Source organism: Amia ocellicauda, chromosome 8 (genome assembly GCF_036373705.1).
Source record: "Amia ocellicauda isolate fAmiCal2 chromosome 8, fAmiCal2.hap1, whole genome shotgun sequence".
Lineage (NCBI taxonomy): Eukaryota > Metazoa > Chordata > Actinopteri > Amiiformes > Amiidae > Amia > Amia ocellicauda.
The window spans coordinates 25,214,162-25,235,464 of record NC_089857.1 but is presented as its reverse complement, the minus strand read 5'-3'; the positions used below and the strand labels follow the sequence as shown (position 1 = coordinate 25,235,464).

General features: G+C 38.4%; 1 protein-coding gene across 1 annotated transcript; it reads right to left on the bottom strand.

Annotated features, from left to right (window-relative positions):
- Positions 1 to 1,133: 1,133 nt before the first annotated feature.
- On the bottom strand, positions 1,134 to 7,365 carry rx3 (retinal homeobox gene 3). The gene is made up of 3 exons (XM_066710787.1): positions 6,662 to 7,365; positions 5,915 to 6,147; positions 1,134 to 3,158 (listed from the first exon to the last, which is right to left on the bottom strand). Exons 1-3 carry the CDS (start codon positions 6,924 to 6,926, stop codon positions 2,715 to 2,717), a joined length of 942 nt encoding a protein of 313 aa, XP_066566884.1. The 5' UTR covers positions 6,927 to 7,365; the 3' UTR covers positions 1,134 to 2,714.
- Positions 7,366 to 21,303: the final 13,938 nt, after the last annotated feature.

The following is a 21,303-nucleotide window of genomic DNA, read 5'->3' as shown; positions in this document are numbered from 1 at the left end:
TAAAGAAAACCTGCTGACCTCTCTAAGAAATCTGAAACTGGGATGGAAGTTCACCTTTCAGCATGACAACGACCCGAAGTGCAGCCAAAGCTACACTGGAGTGCTGGACTCACAAACAGATTATTATTATTTTCTCTTTTTTGGGTTAGCATTGCCCTCCTAGAGTGATGATAAGGGCTTGTGACATGCTTGTTTCTGACATCTCTTTAATGGATATGTGTAAATTGTGGACATATAATTAGGAGCTTGTTTTTGTCTGGACACAATGAGTGGAAAATTTTTAATGAAGATGGTCTCATTCTCTATTGAGCTGTCTACACCAAACAATGGGTTCATTTAGATGGGGTCTTCAGATTTGCTATAATGAGAAATGCTAATGGGAACATTTCATTTTGTTAAGCGCATCCAGTTCACACAACCAGGGGATGTTTTCCTTTTCTTTAACATTACCCATTCTATAAAAACTGGTAATGGAGATAATGAAACAAATAAGTAATTAAACAAGTAAGTAAATAAAAACATTTCCCTGTATAAATTTACATTTATCAGTCACAGAAACACTAGTATCATTAGAAAATGAGAAAGCTTAAGTTTATAACAGGAAATGAACAGAAACTTAAGAATGTGCCACCTACTCACAAATGACAAGATGTGAACTGACTCCTTCTACTTGCACAGCACGAGTTTATAACAGTCAGCTGTGCAACTTTGAATGTCACTTACAACGCATTGTTTCTCTGAGGATTTTAGTTACAAATTACACAGACTACAAGGTCCCATCCAGACAAAAAGAAAAATAAAGATTCCAGTATGGAGGCAATACCATGGACCTTCTACATCTCCACTCAATTTCCACTTCTAATTCCTTTGAATCAAAGAAAACACAAGACATGTCTGTCATGGTAGGCAGAGCTTGAAATTGTTTGCTGATATGAAGATAACATTGAAAATGCCTAGAACAGATACTAACTGAACTAAACAGTTGCATCAAAAGAGTATTGGTTACAGATTATGCATTCAGGACCCAATGTCAGGATCATTGTGCCGCCAGAGGAAACTAGGTTAAATAAGTGAGAGATTGGGGAAAACTTTTAAGTATTTTTATTAAACATTGCAAAATTGGGGACAGTTAAAGAAGGTTACAAGTGGGTGAAGGTTGTTGTTGTTGTTTGCATCATAATGACTTGGATTTTTAAATTCTTGTTTTGGTCTTGCCAGTTGCCTGACACTAACCCCTTTGAAAACGTAATACCTCTGTTGTTCAGTAGCATGAAAATACAGCCCCTCATTCTGTACTCATCCTATTATCCAGCTCATCCAGCATATTTTCCAGTGGGTTATTTAATTATCAATAGTTGATCTCTTCACATTTCTCTACATTGAAACCATAAAATACATACATAGGATCTACCTTCAGCAAAATTCAGACTGGGAAAATCGATCATTAAAGTGGGAGCTGAGGGAAAGACCAAAGCACATCACTACATCACAGATTTTCTTTGTTTAAATACATTGAAAAATCTTTACAAGGGATACCGTCTGTAAATTACTTAATTCAGCCTGCATTTCTTAGGATCAAAGTGTCATTAGGATCAAATTCTCAGTTTTTATGCCTCCATGAATGTTACTTAAACCATTAGAACAACATGCAGGGTTTATAACCAAGAAAATAATCTGCATGGGAGTTTTGTATTATATGAACATTATCAGCATTAAATCTAACATGCATAACATTCAAAGTAAAATGTTTCACTATGAGAAAATAAATGTAATTTATATAAGTACATTTGCTGAGAACAAAGTGTTTTTTTTTCTAATGGAATGAATGTGCAATAAGTGTAAATCAGTGGATTGTAAAGTGTTTTATGTTTCTGTCATAGGGGTAGGAGACATTCTATAGTAGTGAAATTGTCCAATATTTGAATTGCTCATATAATACCAAGTAGACAATTTTTAATTTGTCAGCTGACAATTGAACCACAAAATAGTCCAGCTAGATATCAGACATAATAAGGACAACCAAATGGTCAATCCAGTTCCTGAGGGCTAATCCAATTCCAAATGACAACTACATTGCCTAAAAATACGTCTTTATTTCCAATGAATATCCAGTGTTATATCACAGCATATTCCAAAATAATATTAATAATAGGTTCAATATGGTACAAAGACACACACACAAAAATGTACCATGCCATTTATTTTATTTGTTAACTAATAAAAAGTGGATTTTGTCATTCATTCTCTTTTAAATTGCTTGCCCACCACTAAGGGTTAATAGTGTTCTACACATTGACCTATTGAAAAATGCATAACCCCCCAAAAAAGTAGACAAGGATATACTTTCAAGAAGAATGTATTTAATAAATGTCTGGGAATCTACATTGCAAAAATTGACCTATGGCACAAATATATAAAAGAAAAAACCTTAACAAAACATTAAAATATCTATATGAATTTAATTACAAGTTGCTTTTTTAACACATGTTCACATTATGAACTACCATATAAATATTTTAATGATGTTTATAAAAAAAAAAAAAAAAAAACTGTTTTAATGGCCATAATTGAAATTTTCTTTACAGGCAATAATGAATGAGCAATTTTAAACAGTTTAAGCAGTGTGCATTCTCACAATAATCCTTAAAAATCACAAAAGAATGAATATTCAGCCGTGGAAAGTGGATTTGGATTCTGACCCAGTTGCCACACTCCTACCATGTCTTCCCAATGGACTGAATGTGCTCTTTTGCTTTCATCCGTAGTGAGGCAATGCTAGAGTTCCTCGGGTCCGAGTCTTCCAAAGGGAACTTGTCAATGAAGGGAGATCCTCCGCACTGGTATGGGGGTGGTGGGCACATGGTGCTCATGTGTGGAAGGCTGTGTCCCACTGAGGAAGAGCTGAGGAAAGGCGGAGGGGTGTAACTGTTGGGGAGCCCCTGAGCCGAGGTCATGAAGCCTGGCAGAGACTGCAGAGTGGTGGCATTAGAAATGGACGGTGAAAGCCAGGGCTCGAGCGGCAGGTTGTTGCTGAGATTGCTGAGGGATTGTTGAGGAGACCTGTTGAATGTGAGCATTGGAGAATCCTGAAGCTTCATGGAGCTGACTTCCAGTTTCTCCTGCCTTCTCCACTTGGCTCTTCGGTTTTGAAACCATACCTTAGAATAAAGAGATCAAAAGTGGTGAAGTAATGTACAGAGCATATGGTTTTTTATTGCTGCTTATTTCCCCCATTTTATTTTTATTTATCCTCTTATACTAATTCATAGAGGAAATGATCAGCCTTATACTGAAATAGTTTAGATCACAAATCAACTTGAATTATAAGACATCTATATTTTAAACAAAAGTTGCAAATTTACATATTTTTTCACATTCAAACCACATGTTATGAATTATGTGGTTTTCAATGTGGGGAGGGGGGCGTTTTTACTCAAATCAATCAGAAAATATATTAAGAATGTACAATTCCTCTGTTCTCATTGTTCCCTAGAATATGTGTGTTGTCAATCTAACACCAAGTAGTGGTAATGAAACATACATTCTGATATGTGATAATGCAGAAATGCAACTGGGACCTGGGATGGACCTATTTAATTTGATTGCTTGTCGTAGTTTATATAGATTACACAGGAAGGCCGCAGTGCCATCACAATATGACATAAATGACAACCTACATGAAAACTTGCAAAGCGTAATATTAAAATGCTTAGATTCTTTCATATAATCTGTATACATAATGACCAAAACAAATAGAAAAATTATAGAAAAATATGTTAATAAATAAACAATAATAATAATTATGATATGCTATAATTTTATAAATAATACAGGTTTTTGAAACATTGGGATTTATTTGAATGGCTTATTTAATAATATGCTCCATATATGAACGTTCGAATATATGTTATTATTATTATTATTATTATTATTATTATTATTATTATTATTATTATTATTATGCAGTTATTATTTATTATAATAATAATAATAGTAATAATAATAATAATAATAATAATAATAATAATAATAATAATAATAACAACTAAAATACCTTTCCCTCCAAAATTTTGTCCCAATACATTTTATTTTATTTTATTTTATTTTTAAACGTAAAAGTAGTTTCCACTTCATGAAAACAATATTTTCAGATATAGTACATAGATTCAGTTTCTGAGTTCATGATTATGATCTCAAAGTCTTCCCTTCAGATAATAATTATGTATTCGTGTATGTGTACGCATTTTGGAATATGAATTTAAAAGCAACGAATAAGCAGGATTATAAATGTAACATACTTATCAAACACCTTTTTAACTTCAAATGTAACCGAACAGTAAGAGTGCAGCTTGGTTCGTATATATTATATAAGTATTCTGAAAGTGTATATTGTGAGTAATATTTAAGAAAACAAAACAAAAATATCCCTTTTAAAATCGTGTGTGGATTTCGGCAAAAGAGATGTTTTTTCGTTCTTAAATTTACGTATTTATTTATTAACCTGTTTATTTATGCTACATACTTATTTGTGTTTGATAGACAAACATTGAATAGTGCTATATAAGGGGAATTAGGTATAATACTTTTTTGTTTTTATATTTTTAGCCATAATTCCCAAGGTTGTTTTAAATACAGAGCTACTGAAAGCTAACACAAGATTTTTTAAAGACATTTATTTGTTAATCAATATGCTTAAATGCTCACATTGATAAGTTTTAAAGATGCGCAACTACATAACAATATCAACGATTTGGGAGACTACTTCAAGCATAAAGAAACATTAGTCTAAAGAAGTCAAATATGTTTTTAACCCATAGAGATTTCAAATCAAAGGTCAAACAAGCGCCACATAGCCTACCAATTTAACTGTAGTAGATGAACTATAATTACATTTAAACCAGAAGAAAAACCCCGGCATCACCGAAACAAGAGCCCATCCTATGACATTTTAGGCTACTTCTCGTTGTGCTGATGAACAAGTACAAAAACCGATATGAATTAAGAAGACTCAATTAATTAATAAACACAATACGGAGTTAAATTCCACCAACATAATATATTTTCTTGAAACATATCATCTTTACCATTTAATTTATTTAAAAATAAAATGTATCCATACATTGCTAAATCGCATTGTATTGCATTAAACGTGTTATTATCAGCCAAACAAATATTTATAGTCAATAAATCAACGTTGCGCAGGTTAAAGTTTCAATGGCCGTGAATTAGTTAGGCTATTTCTTGGGTAAAAATATGTATGTATACGAATGACGGAAATCCTACAACGTTCAATATTTCTATTGCGGCAATAAAATGGAAAGCTACCTGAATTGTCATTCTTTTCGGGCTTTCTTTGTAAGGAATTTAGTAAGTGAGTCCAGGAGACGCATAAACCAACACAGTGGAGAGTGGAGTGGAGAGGAACGCCGGAGGACAGGGGCCGCCCGTGTGCGCACCCAGGCCCGGCCACCGGGCTCAGCAGGCCGGCGCTGCGGCGGGGACGTGCCGCTCCTCCTCAGCTCGGCTCGGACAGCACTGCGACCAGTCTTTCCCGTCATTTCATTATCTCCTCATTGGAATACAACGCTACGTTTTTGTTTGTTGGATTTAATGTATAATTGCGTTGATATGTGGCTATAGCCAGTTCTTTAAAGTGAACTTTTTTTTTACCCTGGTTTGGTTTTATATGTCATAGTGTCAATTCGTCATTTATATTAACGTAACAGTATGTATTGTTGTTATTATTATCATCATCATCACTTAGTTTTACTTATTATTATATCTGTATGGCTGTTAAAGCTGGCTATTTTAAGCATGGCATATAAAGACTATCCTACTTTACAGAAGGCAATTAAAACATGCTACAAATAAAAATGAATAAATCCAAACAATTAGCCTAGTCTTTAGGTTTCACCTGCACTCTGACTTCTGGGAGGTTAACCTTCAGTGCCAGCTCCTCTCTGCTGTACACATCTGGATAGTGGGACTTCTCGAAGGCTCTCTCCAGCTCATGGAGCTGAAAGGTGGTAAATGTGGTCCGGTTCCTCCGGTGTTTCTTTTTGGGATGCTCCTCATCTGACAGCTTACTGTCGCTCTCGGGTAGATCTGGACTGATCGAAGCGCCCGAACTACTCGTGCAATACACATCTGCAAGAAAGGGTGAAGATAAGTCAACCAAGCACAAGGAAGTAAGTACCTTGCGCAGGGTTACAGAGAGTCAGTCCATGAACACCAACAGTATTTTCACCTATGTTTCATTTGCCATTCGACTAATTATGAACCTCCACAGGATTGGGCATACATATATAAAATATATTATTTAAAACACAAACGTTGCAACGTATACAGATTGGCTATACAGATCATTAAATGAGTGACCACATCTGCATGGCAAATTGGTGATGCATACAATTAAAGGGTTACCAGAGAACCACTCTAGTGGACATCATTGCCTTATTGCTAACCTCTTCTGAAATACTCAATGACAGTTCTCAATTAGAATTAAAACCAATCCATTGATACAAAATATATAAATAGACTCTATTCAAGTAAAGCTATGTTTAGCAATTAGCATTGGGTCTTTAAAAGTGAATGCAAATACGACAATTGAACAAAATTTGAACATGTGTCCCTCTCTTCTGTAGTGAAACAAGACACTTACTTTCAAAACTTTCGGAATCGGTCTCTTTCTTCAGAGGGGACATCTTGTTATAACAATTCCTTGAGCTACTCCTATCAGTTTCTTTGGTGAGTCGTGCTTTCCCAATTGATGAAAAAGCCGGGTGCAAAATATGGTCGTCTTTAGTAAATCCCAAAATTGCCTCAATGCTGTGCATCCTGGACGGGTTCACGACGCTCCTGGCCAGACTGGCCGACGGGGACAGGCGCTCTTCCATCACTGGAGCCGCGACGCCGAGGACACGCATGGGCTGCGCCGGACAGCTGCTGCGGCGGTTTCAGCCAAGTCCAAAGCAAAGGAATAATACACACATGCAGCAGATATATGATCCTTGTTCGTTGTTTTGTTTTTTGTTTGCAATTTGATTAATTAAAAAAAAAAAAAAGTTAAAAATCGTGTCACTTTAGGAAGACACGAGTGGATTTTCCATGCAGATAAACTTTTTTTCTTTCTTCCCCACCAATAACTTTCTCAATTGTCTATTGTTTTACTAAACAGTTGTGCAAAAAAGAAACAACCAACCAAACAAAAACCTTTGCATTACTTCATCTTGAAATATTCCTTAATCTCAATCAAGAGCAATAACAGCAGTGCGTGTCTTGAAAGAAATAGCCTATAAGCTTAAAGAATAGAAAAGGATCTTGTTTGTGTTCTTTGCAAATAGTGGCGTGGTCACTCCTTCTGGGCTTTTTAAAGGAATCGTTTAGTCTTTCATCAGAGTGACAGCCCCTACTGCCGTGTCACATAAAAACGTCAGCTTGCCTTAGCCTTTGGGTTGTGGGGTTACAAACTCCTCCCAATTTCTTGCAGATTCAGTAACAGGTCAGCCCTTTATAAACCGCCTTACATAAATCTTAAAACCATCTTTACCTCTTCCAGATGTCATATTCATGATGGTCTAAGAAAAAGGGGGGCGGCTAGAGATTAGAGCTTAAGGTAGAACAAAATAATAATTACACAATCGTAATCAGCACACAGATTTCAAGATGTCAAACCAGATTAACATTTGGTATCTTGATCAGAATGTGTATGAACACTGATACAGGCCTGTGACTGTAGCGCCTGAGTGATTTCATCATGTTTACAGGGAATATTGTAACCAACAGTGTACAACCATCCCGATGCCACATATTATTATTCATAATAACAATCAGCATTTGCACTTCATTTGTGGAGTTCGTGTGGACTATATTTATAGAAGTTTGATTTAAACGATCGTCAGCGGAGAACATGGAAACAAGTCCATTTATATATGCTGCGTATTCTCAGAGAAATTAACAATATCTTTAAATGAATCTTTATTCAAGTATTAGCGGCAGTAGCAGCAGTAGAATTAGTAGTAGTAGTAATACTATAACTATTTGTGTTCTTAAATTTAGCATCCAGAACTGTAATTTAATGTAAATTTGGGATGTAGTAGTGGAATTACATAATATTATTCATATTATTATTATTGTTGTTGCTGTTGTTATAGGCTAGTATTTATTTTAATAAATACAGATCATTTCTTATGTGAAAGGTTTCTTAAAGGTGTGTGTGTGTGTATATATATATATATATATATATATAATGCTCAGAAGCAGGATTGTTCGGATTCTTCATGTTTCGTTTACATGATCGTCCTGCATTTTCGGAGAACAATGCAACAAGTCTAAACGAAATTAAAATGATAATTTGTATCGATATTAGATAAATACACTAAATAATAATTAATTAATAAATCATTGCACGTGTAATGTGCATAAAGCTTCACACTTAATATTGACCTCTGCACACAAGTGTCTAATTCATTTGGGGGTATGCAGTCGCCTGTGATTTCAGCTCAATATTATTTATACATTTAAATATTTATTTATGTAAGGAGCAATCGACAATTTTACATTGAGATCTGTCATGTACTTTAACAGCAACTAATAGGTAGAATGTCCTAACTTACTTAATATTAAATAGATATGTGTAATTAGCACTAAACAAAGATTGACAACACTTTGGTAATCTTCTGCCCACACGCTGCTAAGGGGATTAACATTTTTCTTACAACAGTTAATTCCTTTAAAACTACTTAAGTTTTCCTAATTACTGGAGGTGATGTTATCCGCTGTTTACAATTTACTGCAGAAGTGTCTGCAACAGAAGGAGAATACGCCGAGATATAATAGTTTTATTAAGTGAAGCAGAATGAGAGAACAGAGGAAAAAAAAGCTTATTCCGGAATGTCTTTTATTTCCACAATAAAGTCAACAGTATTGTCTGGAGTGCCGAACAATTATTCAGTGGCTTTGTCGTGTCCTCTTCCACATGTATGGCAATCGACAGTCTTACTAGTGAATGAGCTTTGTTAGCACACCACACACTTCCTATTTGGAGTTGTTTGTCATTTAAGATCACATAGACAAAAAACGCAATTACTGTGGACCTTTCTCTCCTTTATTTCTCCTTTTCTGTCTTGCAGCATTGTAATCGATGACCTTACAGCATAACGCAACAAAGACACATTGTAAGCACTCGTTAAAGTCCATACCAAGGAGAAGTTTAGGTGACTGATTTGTCAAGGTTTAATATTTATTTTACATAAGAAGCTTCAATTTATATTATTCGTATTAGTCGAAATATAAACAGCCAACTGCGCAGTTCTCTTGTTGATTTGGCTGTAATACTAATTGGGGAATACTACTACTACTACTACTACTACTACTACTACTACTAATAATAATAATAATAATAATGTAAAAAAAAAAAATATATATATATATATATGTGATGCCTCCATGTTTTTAAGGTACATTTCATATGTATTTATAAGTTAATTAATATTTCGCCATACAAATTCGTAACCGAAGTTAGGTGTCTGGCCTATTCTTTACTCTAACATACTTTAAACTGCCAGCATGCTTTAACTGGAAATAATATGCAATGTAACATTTACACACCTTTATGACCTGAAGGTTTCTTTCTTTGGGCCAACAGGTAGGTCTATACATTGAGGTAAAATATATTATTTCAAATTCATTTGAGTAAATATATTTTACCTCAATTTATAGGCCTACCTGTATAGTAGCTTTATATCTGGTAGTGGAACAAAGCAGTGTCAGGAACTGTTCAAATTGGCCTGCAAGTCTTTAGAACAATTATTTTAAAATAGTAATATTCAAAACATGTAGGGTAGCCATAGTAGGTAGTTCCTGTTTGTTCCTATTTTCTCATACATTACATTTGAAACCAATCATATTGAAGACCCCCCCCCCATGTAAATATGTTAAAATGTTCACAGTCAAAGAAAAACATGTAATCAATGCTCAAAGTCCTGTTTCTTGAACTGGAAAATTTGGCCTAACAAAAATAAAACCAACATTAACTTTGAAATGTAACTTATCTTATTTCTTAAACAAAATAGGCACATAACCCACCCCTTTCTGAAGCAATATCAGTAAGCAATCTTAATTAAGGTTTTGAATAATAAAAATAGCACACTCAACTAAAAGAGAGACAATTAAATAATGAGTACAACGAGGGACATTGGGGAGTCCAGCCAGAGTCACGTATGGTTCATTACTAAGGCAATGTATTTACTAAGTAAGTAAACGGGTTAGTCTATTTAATGTAATTTGTTTTTACCAGACATTTTTGAAATGGAAAGCACTTATATATTGTTTACTGTATATCTCATATACACTTGTGTAAATTGGAATTTGTAAAATGTATTATGCTTTGAACAGTACTGTATTATTGCACTTTGTATTGCTCTAATAATATTTTATAAGTTGCCCTGGACAAGGGCATCTGATAAGAAAGAAATAATAATAATAATAATAATAATAATAATAATAATAATACTTTATGACTATAGCACAGTACCGTAGCACATTAAGACAGTGAGACAGTGACCTTGTTTACACAGACACACAGGAAAGAAATGCAGTTCTTCATGTTCCTCACTTTGGAGTATGTAGTGCAGTTCATCTGGAAGTGTGACTCCCTGTACAATTCACACTGCTTATGCTTTCCACACAATCTGCTTTCCAGTCTGTTTGTGTTGCCTGTATCTGCTGTCTATGTGAACTGCTTTGGTTCAGGTTTGTGTCTATGGATGGGGTTCTTTGCCCTGACTTGATACTATGCTAGAGTGCGGTCCATCTGCAGAACAGGGTTACACTGTTTCTTTACATCAGTGGTCCAGGTTCTGCATTTTCCACAGGAGAGTGTATTGATTTTGATGCCTCGTATCTGAGGCTGAGGTGGGTCTGTCTCGGTGAACAAGAGTACCAGCTGACAGACATCAGACCTTTCGGGTGAGAGTTCTTGGCTTTCAGGACTGTGTTGTAATAGGAGTGCTGGTGACTGTTGATGAAGAATAGTCAGGATTTCACAGCTCTGTTTGTGTCTGGTGATGCTCACTGCACTTCAGTGTAAGAGGTCCTTAAAAAATATAAATGCAGTATTTCCGTTGGACACCTTTCCCATTTAAAACGATAGGTTGCGTATGCAACCCTGGTTATCTGAAAAAGGAAGCACTGCCCAAGGGGAGGGGTTTCAGCGCACTTCCGTTGGAACCCAATCAAAACATCTCTATATCAAAGCTGCCATTGGCCCCTTTGCACGTCTCTCAAAACAGGTTCCTTCCTACTTCCCGTTTGTATAAGACATGACGTCTGCACAGGAACTTCCTCTTTTTCCAAGAGACTTGAACTCCCGAGCGACCTTGCAACCCTTGGGCAGTGCTTCCTTTTTCAGATAACAAGGGTTGCATTCAAAATCGATAGTTGAAGTCGGAAAGACTGCCCAAAGGGGAGGGGTTACTGGATAACAAAACCGTCGCAAGGGAGGAGGCAGCGAGCTGATAAGGGAGCCTGCCCTCGGCAACACAACTCCAGACAGGAGCCACAGAGGCCCCTTGGGGCCACACCTGGGGCTGCCCAGGAGCGAGGACCACAGTCACGCTCTACCAGGAACTGTCTGCAATCAGCATATACAAAGTGGGGCTACAGAGGTCAACTCTTACGCCTCCATTCACAATAGCAAGGCCAGCTGCTTTACTAGTGCATCTGGGAGTGAGGCCTTATATCTACTTGCACAACATATGGTGCGGGCAATCAAGCAACTTGTGCACCTGCTGCGCATTAAAGTGGCAGTAGACCCCTGATCCTGCAGGAGCAGGGCCACAGACCCACTGTAATTCAACATAATATACAACTAACTAGTCAGACACTAGAGTAGCCACAGATGAGCACAAAACTAAATACAACGCGGGCAGCAGGAACATTCATGTCGCCTCCGCACAGCACTGGAGCTATCTCACTCAACTGAACAGTACAGAGTGGCCAGCTCCACTGTGCTGTCATAATAATATATATATATCACAGGGTGCAGGAAGCAGATCATGCACCCTCCGCGTAACACGGGAGCAGTTGTCAAATATTAGTGAAGATAGATGCAGGACAACAGCGGACTCTACCATTACAAAATATATATACACCGCGACATCGGAGTGGCGGCCGCTTGCTCCACTAGCACAGCTAGGAGCAACGCCACACCAGCTCTATAATGTCATAACAATTGAACTCTATACATCGCAGGTTGCAGGAATAGTTCATGCACCTCTCGTGCAACATGGGAGCGGTGGTCACTTGCAACACCAGCTCTACCAAAAAAATAACGTAATATTCTGTATACAGCGGGGCATGAGTAGCTCAAGTGCCCTCCGCTGCGGAGGGTGGCAGCAGTTCACTGCTCTACTAGCTCACAGCTAGAGCAGGGTCACAGACATGCTGTCCAATAAACTACCCACACAGTGAGGCAGCGAAATTCATCTCGAGTGCCATGCGCTGGGAACAGCAGCAATGGCCTCATGTTCCACTAGCACAACTAGGACAGGGCCACAGACCTGCTGTCTAACTACAAGTAGCCAGCTCATGCACCTCCCACACAACACGGGAGCAGTCAACACCTGCCCATGAGCACAACTAAGGCAGAGCAACTGCAGCTTTTACGGTGTTGAGATAAATTAACTATGTACATAGCGGGGCACAAGAGCCAGCTCGATTACCCTCCACTGAGAACAGCAGCAGTGGCCTTCCAGTCTACTAGCAGAGCTAGGATGAGACCACAGTCCTGTTGTCTACACATAGTATGTATGCAGCGGAGTACAGGCAAAACGCTTGCACCACCGCAACACAATGCAATAATATACTGGGCGGCCTCATAAGGCAACGTACTTGGAGGCCACACGACAAACCCTTGGAACACATCCACAGGGCAGTCAGCAAGCCCTGGAAGGCATAGTCCGGTAGGAAGGGAAAACATGGTTCAAACCAATGCCATCCAGGATGCGCTAACAGGGGTAGATTGGGAATAGAGATCAGGAGCCAGAGCCTGCAGGGTTTTGGGGCTCAACTGAAGCCAACACCAGTTTCCCAATGGAAGGGACTGGGTACGTCATGTCCAACCTGTAGAACCTGGCAAAAGTAACGGCGAAGCCCAAGCTGCAGCTGCACAAATGTCTGCCAAGGTGGCACCTTGAAAAAGGCCCCAAGTCGAGTGGGCCACCAGGTGTCCAGGCACTGGGGTCCCGGTGGACTCGTAGGTCATGGTAATAGAGTCCACAATCCAACGCGAGAGGTGCGGTTTTGAAAGCTCCTGGCCCTGTGTGTGCTCCACAGGACACAAACAGTTGGTCCAAGTGCTGAATGTCCTTAGTGCGTTCCAAATAGTACTTGAGGGCCTGCACAGGGCAGAGCAGGTGATGCTGATTGTCCTGCTCCAAAGAGAAGGGAGGGGGATGGAAAGCCATCAACTCAATAGGCCCGTTGACATGGAATGGAGACAGCACTTTTGGGAGGAACGCAGGGTTAAGCCATAGTGTGACCCTGGAGCCATCTCCTGCAAAACGGACACACGATGGGTGTGAAGGGCAGTGAAGAGGCGAGAGGAGGTCATAGCCGTTGAGCTCCCATCAGAAAACTGCTTAGCCAGGAAATGAGACCCAGGGGGCTTGTGGTCAATCTGGACATGATGTGCAGAGATGGCCGCCAGATACACTTTGAACGTGGACAGGGACTTGCCCTGGTCCAACAGCTCTTGTAAAAAAACAAAAAAAACTAAAAAAACTATATATATATATACATATAAACACACTCACCTAAAGGATTATTAGGAACACCTGTTCAATTTCTCATGAATGCAATTATCTAACCAACCAATCACATGGCAGTTGCTTCAATGCATTTAGGGGTGTGGTCCTGGTCAAGACAATCTCCTGAACTCCAAACGGAATGTCTGAATGGGAAAGAAAGGTGATTTAAGCAATTTTGAGCATGGCATGATTGTTGGTGCCAGACGGGCCGGTCTGAGTATTTCACAATCTGCTCAGTTACTGGGATTTTCACGCACAACCATTTCTAGGGTTTACAAAGAATGGTGTGAAAAGGGAAAAACATCCAGTATGCGGCAGTCCTGTGGGCGAAAATGCCTTGTTGATGCTAGAGGTCAGAGGAGAATGGGCCGACTGATTCAAGCTGATAGAAGAGCAACTTTGACTGAAATAACCACTCGTTACAACCGAGGTATGCAGCAAAGCATTTGTGAAGCCACAACACGTACAACCTTGAGGCGGATGGGCTACAACAGCAGAAGACCCCACCGGGTACCACTCATCTCCACTACAAATAGGAAAAAGAGGCTACAATTTGCACAAGCTCACCAAAATTGGACAGTTGAAGACTGGAAAAATGTTGCCTGGTCTGATGAGTCTCGATTTCTGTTGAGACATTCAGATGGTAGAGTCAGAATTTGGCGTAAACAGAATGAGAACATGGATCCATCATGCCTTGTTACCACTGTGCAGGCTGGTGGTGGTGGTGTAATGGTGTGGGGGATGTTTTCTTGGCACACTTTAGGCCCCTTAGTGCCAATTGGGCATGGTTTAAATGCCACAGCCTACCTGAGCATTGTTTCTGACCATGTCCATCCCTTTATGACCACCATGTACCCATCCTCTGATGGCTACTTCCAGCAGGATAATGCACCATGTCACAAAGGTCGAATCATTTCAAATTGGTTTCTTGAACATGACAATGAGTTCACTGTACTAAACTGGCCCACACAGTCACCAGATCTCAACCCAATAGAGCATCTTTGGGATGTGGTGGAACGGGAGCTTCGTGCCCTGGATGTGCATCCCACAAATCTCCATCAACTGCAAGATGCTATCCTATCAATATGGGCCAACATTTCTAAAGAATGCTTTCAGCACCTTGTTGAATCAATGCCACGTAGAATTAAGGCAGTTTTGAAGGCGAAAGGGGGTCAAACACAGTATTAGTATGGAGTTCCTAATAATCCTTTAGGTGAGTGTATATACATATACATATATATTGTAATATGACCCTGCTGGGGCAATTAACTGGGTCATGACCCTGGTAGGAATACTGCGACCTCAAAGAGTCTGACAGACTCCAGGCTATCAAGCAATCCCGCTCAGGGGCCAGGCCCAGAGCTGGAGCAGGCCTGGGTTGGGTTGGACTATAGCGGAGACAGTACGATCACATGTGAGACAGCGCGTCAGTCCCCCAGGTAAAAACGTCTGCGGGGGCCCCTTGGGACCACATTCTGGTCACCCAGGAGTAAGGACATCAGTCACACTCTCCTGGGAACAGTAATGCAGAGAGGGGAGGGCAATAGCGCCTCTACCCTGATCTTCAAAAATACTAAAACCATATACAGAGCGGGGTTGACAGGAGATCTGCTCATGTACCCTCCACTGAACACAGGAGCACTCACCTTCTGCCAACTAGCAGCTAGCAGTGAGCAACAGCATGTTTTACTGAAATATGACACACAAGCAGGGCAAGAAGAGACCAGCTGTTGTGCCCTAACTTAACACAGCAGCAGACACCTCCTGCTCAAGTTGTACAACTAGGAGAAGGAGTGACGGAAAGCTCTACTGTGACAGCAAAGCTAAATAAGGAAGTGGGGCAACAGGAGCCGAGCTCATGCGCCCTCGCTTACCACAGGAGCAGCTCCCTCCGGCCTGACCAGCGCATGAAGGAGTGGGGTGACAACATGCTCTACTGTGTTGTATCCAAGAAGCATACACAAAGGTCAAGGTCTTAGGATGCGGCGGCGGCATTCTGTATGTGACTGGGATCCGAGGCATGCTGTGCAAGCAGAGCAATGGCCAGGGCGAGTGGAGTTGGAGCAGTCTCTCCATGCTCTGATGTGCTACTCAATGCTACTTTTGGGTCCAGTAATACTCACTTAGAGATATATCTAGTGGGACAAGACAGAAGAGATTTCTGATTAACAGGATGCAAAACAGTTATTTTGATGCATCTGTTTATCCATGCTAAACATGGATTGGACTAAATATATATACTGTTACTGTTTAATGTTTTAGAAGAGCATTAGGGCAAAATACAATCTACAGATGAGAGGAGACAATTTAGCTCATGCAGGTTGCTCAGTTTGTTTCTATTTCATCTAACCACTTTCACCCTTTATATTATTGTTATTATTAACATTGTCTTATTTATTTCTGTATTTGTTTGTAATGTGTATGAATTTATTCTCGTAGGTGTGTTTTTGCATTTAAAACTATTTTCTGATAGGGACTCCCTTTGCCAGTGACCTCTTGTAGCAGGAGGAATCTGTTACTGTGGAGCGAAGCATCTGTTGTGATTCCTTCGGGTTTTACATACACTTCATTGGTTGAATGCTCTGTCTGTCTTCCCTTTGATCTCAAATGAAGTGCTTCTCAGTAAAGACTGCCCCGAAAATATAATTGAAATAGAGAGGGTTTTAAACCTGCTCTGAAGTGAAGATAATACATTAGAAATAAAATGTCTGAATGAAATAAATACAACACAAAACTACTGAATAATCTACCAATGTCAGGGCAAACAGTATGATTCTATGACTTTCTCATCTTTACCCAAAGAAGGGGACAAGTAAGAACCTCCACCTACCATTTATGTCTAATTCAAATATACATCAAATGGTATGGTTCTGAATAGATATTCCACATGTATGGTTTATGTAACGTATTTAAGAACTGAAATAAACTGTGTTTATAATGCATATTACAGTAATACCCATTAATCAAAACAGTGACCCACCTGTTAAGAGTAAACTACAAACCTGTACACCTGTACATAAGGGTTACATTTATGAGTAGAAGAAGATGGCATCTTACAAAATGTAAAGCCACCACTGAGTACAGGTTTGCAGTTTTCTATTAGCAAGTGGGTCAAAATTTGCCCTTTTCACTAAACTGATTATTAGAGTGCAGGAATCTTGCATTGCCAACTGGCACGTTTTTATCATATCAGCACTAATGTTATCTTCTGCTTTTTACATCAGTGAGTACTACTTCAATAAGTAAATACATGAAATCTTCATGTTTGGCTCTGTAAAATATACACTCACCTAAAGGATTATTAGGAACACCATACTAATACTGTGTTTGACCCCCTTTCGCCTTCAGAACTGCCTTAATTCTACGTGGCATTGATTCAACAAGGTGCTGAAAGCATTCTTTAGAAATTTTGGCCCATATTGATAGGATAGCATCTTGCAGTTGATGGAGATTTGTGGGATGCACATCCAGGGCACAAAGCTCCCGTTCCACCACATCCCAAAGATGCTCTATTGGGTTGAGATCTGGTGACTGTGGGGGCCAGTTTAGTACAGTGAACTCATTGTCATGTTCAAGAAACCAATTTCAAATGATTCGACCTTTGTGACATGGTGCATTATCCTGCTGGAAGTAGCCATCAGAGGATGGGTACATGGTGGTCATAAAGGGATGGACATGGTCAGAAACAATGCTCAGGTCGGCCGTGGCATTTAAACCATGCCCAATTGGCACTAAGGGGCCTAAAGTGTGCCAAGAAAGCATCCCCCACACCATTACACCACCATCACCAGCCTGCACAGTGGTAACAAGGCATGATGGATCCATGTTCTCATTCTGTTTACGCCAAATTCTGACTCTACCATCTGAATGTCTCAACAGAAATCGAGACTCATCAGACCAGGCAACATTTTTCCAGTCTTCAACTGTCCAATTTTGGTGAGCTTGTGCAAATTGTAGCCTCTTTTTCCTATTTGTAGTGGAGATGAGTGGTACCCGGTGGGGTCTTCTGCTGTTGTAGTCCATCCGCCTCAAGGTTGTACGTGTTGTGGCTTCACAAATGCTTTGCTGCATACCTCGGTTGTAACGAGTGGTTATTTCAGTCAAAGTTGCTCTTCTATCAGCTTGAATCAGTCGGCCCATTCTCCTCTGACCTCTAGCATCAACAAGGCATTTTCGCCCACAGGACTGCCGCATACTGGATGTTTTTCCCTTTTCACACCATTCTTTGTAAACCCTAGAAATGGTTGTGCATGAAAATCCCAGTAACTGAGCAGATTGTGAAATACTCAGACCGGCCCGTCTGGCACCAACAACCATGCCACGCTCAAAATTGCTTAAATCACCTTTCTTTCCCATTCAGACATTCAGTTTGGAGTTCAGGAGATTGTCTTGACCAGGACCACACCCCTAAATGCATTGAAGCAACTGCCATGTGATTGGTTGATTAGATAATTGCATTAATGAGAAATTGAACAGGTGTTCCTAATAATCCTTTAGGTGAGTGTATATGTATGTTATATTTTTGCACTTGGTTCTAATACATTGTTATGAGTTTTATGTAACTGCTATGACACTCATAATTACTGCAAGCTGCTCTAATCTACTCTTGCATGAGAAGACACACTGTGCAGGAAGTGAGTGTGCTGAGTTCTGCTGCTGCAAGGCTGTCTCAAAATAGAGTGAAAATCTCAGATACACAAATGTGTTTGTATTAATAGGATTTGAACAAAGCATACAAGTTCCAGTTGAATGATGTTTGAAACTGAAACCTAGAGGACTTTTGCTTAATTAAAGATATAACCACAGTCACAATGCAGCACTCTAAACAATATAAAAGCCAACCTTTGTTTTGTAACAACACAAAAATGGCATGTGCCATCCTGCAATGTATGGCACACTGTCCAAATAGACAAATGCCAAACAAGTGAATGAAAATTATAGCATAGTGTACTCTGGCCCTGATTATCTGACCCCTCTACACTAATTACATGTAATTGGACTTAGCTGGTAGTGGAACAAGCATTATATTATCTGATTTCCCATGAGGACAAGTTTCACGAAGCAAAGCTACATTAATGCAATCCATCTTCTCTTGTATTCCAATTAGCTTAATTGAATTCAAATTACTTAAGAGTGCCTGCCATGCGCATTTAACTTGAAGGGATGACAACCACAGCTAAACTGATCCTATTAGTTGCTAATCTTTTAAACTTTAAATCCAAGGCACCTTAAACACCAGCTCTCATGAAATAGTCCATTGTATGATCCCCCCCACCCCCCTCTCAAAAAATGAATGTTCAAACACTTAGTGAAGAAGGTTACTGAATGTTTTGTAAGTTATATCGGGATATTGTTCTTGCTCAATGTTTGGTCGCAACCTGTTCAATTAAGGGACCCAGAGACAGCGTTGATTATTTAATAAATCTATCTGCTTTCATTATTTATTTAAATCCTGGTTGGAAAGGTTAAACATTTAATATTACTAAGTAAAGGTTTGGTCATTAAGAAACTGCAGATGCTATACTCTATACAATATTATGCTGCTTCATTCGTCCACTGCTGTATGAAGGCCTCCCTAAGATATTTACACCTGTACAGCATCTCTTTTTCAGGTCACACTAGAAAATCTACCCGTCTTTTATGTGGTCTTCTTCTAGGTCTTATTTAATCTCTTGGGATCCATTCTATAACTTCTTTTGTAATTTTTTGCCCTTGCCAATGTAACATTTTCACTCATTCAATGTCACATACTTTTGTTCATTCTCGGATACATTTGTTTGTCTCTTCTTGTTATTCCAATGCTTATTTGTGTTGTTTGCAGTTTTTGTATAATTTTTCAGAGCCATAATTGAGTTTTGGTAGTATGAATTGAATACATACTTCCAGGGCTATTATATATATAGAGAGAATTATAATAACATTTCAAATTAAGAAATTAATGCAATTTTGTTTTCTTATGAACAAAAAATTATGTATTGTGATACAACAAACAATGTACGTATTTTTCTTATTGTGTGCTACTAATTATGTTATATTTTATCACTATAGGTAACCTATATTTGTAAAAAAAGATGATGTAAACAAACTAAACCATTGAAAGATAATCAATTAAACATCTGCTGTGTAATTAAAACAGATAACGCATCACTATACTTAAGTTCTACAGTATTTATGCTCAGTGAAAGTAGCTATTTAAACATGTATTTTTTAAATAAAGAATCTAGTTCTTGTAGAGGACAGTTGGAATCTTATACATTTGTTTTTTAAAATAATTGAATTATGACATTTTTATCTGTTATGTTTTTTAAAGAAGGACCCTAATTAAATCAAAAGCCCCATCTGCAAATGACAAAATTTCAGGTGTCATTTTAATTATACTTATATTCTTTAAACAGTTCTAAGTTTCTAAAAGCTTCTTGACCCAATGTTAAACTGCTTTCTAACAATGTGTATTGAATTTGTGATGGCTCATTAAGATGAACAATCAATTCAAATCAGATCAATGAAACACTATATACAGGAATTTAAAAAAAAAATCTCTACACATATCCTTCAGTTTAATTTAATAATAGGGGGAAATATGTGCAGAAAATAAACTAAATCCAGAAAAAAACCCACAAACATCTAGAAACCTAGCATGAGCATCATGGACAAAAACAATGCAATGTTATTGACATTTTCCTTTTTAATTGTTTTGTCAGTTTTATTTATATATATATATATATATATATATATATATATATATATATATATGTCTGTTGTTTATTTGAAACATGTCTATAAAACAAAACAACATAAAAAAGTTAATGTATTGATTGTATTTTGTTTTTTAAACATGGAGACTAAATTCCTCCAATGTTTATGTTGATTGGCCTCATGAATCATGAAAGAAAAGGAAAACTGAAAAGGATGCCATTTCCCAAACATTGGGACTGCACTTGATAAAAAGGGACCATTCAATTGGATTTTGAAGTGGAGGGTCCATCTACAGGGAAGCTAGTAAAATACAAAACATGAAAAGCTGGAGAGTTATGAGATGTAGAAGTAGAAGCCTGTTTGTAAAGACAGAGTCTGCACAGCTGCACTGAAACATCGAAGAAATAAGCAATACAATATACTGCAACTGTGCTACGCCTAAAGAACCGCACATTAAGCGATACATACTTGTGTTTATACACACATGAAATCTAATACCTGGTCTCTTGCTTCTGCATATTCCTGAACACAGTTGAGCTAATAATAACCTGAATATAACGAACATCCTGGAAAAATGTGTTATAAATTAGTGTCCACCATATGAAATACCTGCCACAAGTGGTCTGCAGGCCGCGGGTCGCATGCCTTTGGTCTATAGTAATTAAAAGTGTTAGAAACAAAACATTTCTTCATTTATTTATTTTTTCAAATATATCAAAAGGTGTGAAAACAAAGTACAATTTACTAACTACTCAATTTAATGAAGAACATCATATAATCTTAGGAGTTTTCAAGGACA

Bases quoted from the DNA above. Each gene is read 5' to 3' on its own strand.
- rx3 (XM_066710787.1), bottom strand. From the start codon at position 6,926: ATGCGTGTCCTCGGCGTCGCGGCTCCAGTGATGGAAGAGCGCCTGTCC. The intron at 6,148-6,661 runs GTAAGTGTCTTG...CCTTTCTTGCAG, and splicing joins CGATTCCGAAAGTTTTGAAA to ATGTGTATTGCACGAGTAGT. The intron at 3,159-5,914 runs GTGAAACCTAAA...CTTTATTCTAAG, and splicing joins TCCCAGAAGTCAGAGTGCAG to GTATGGTTTCAAAACCGAAG.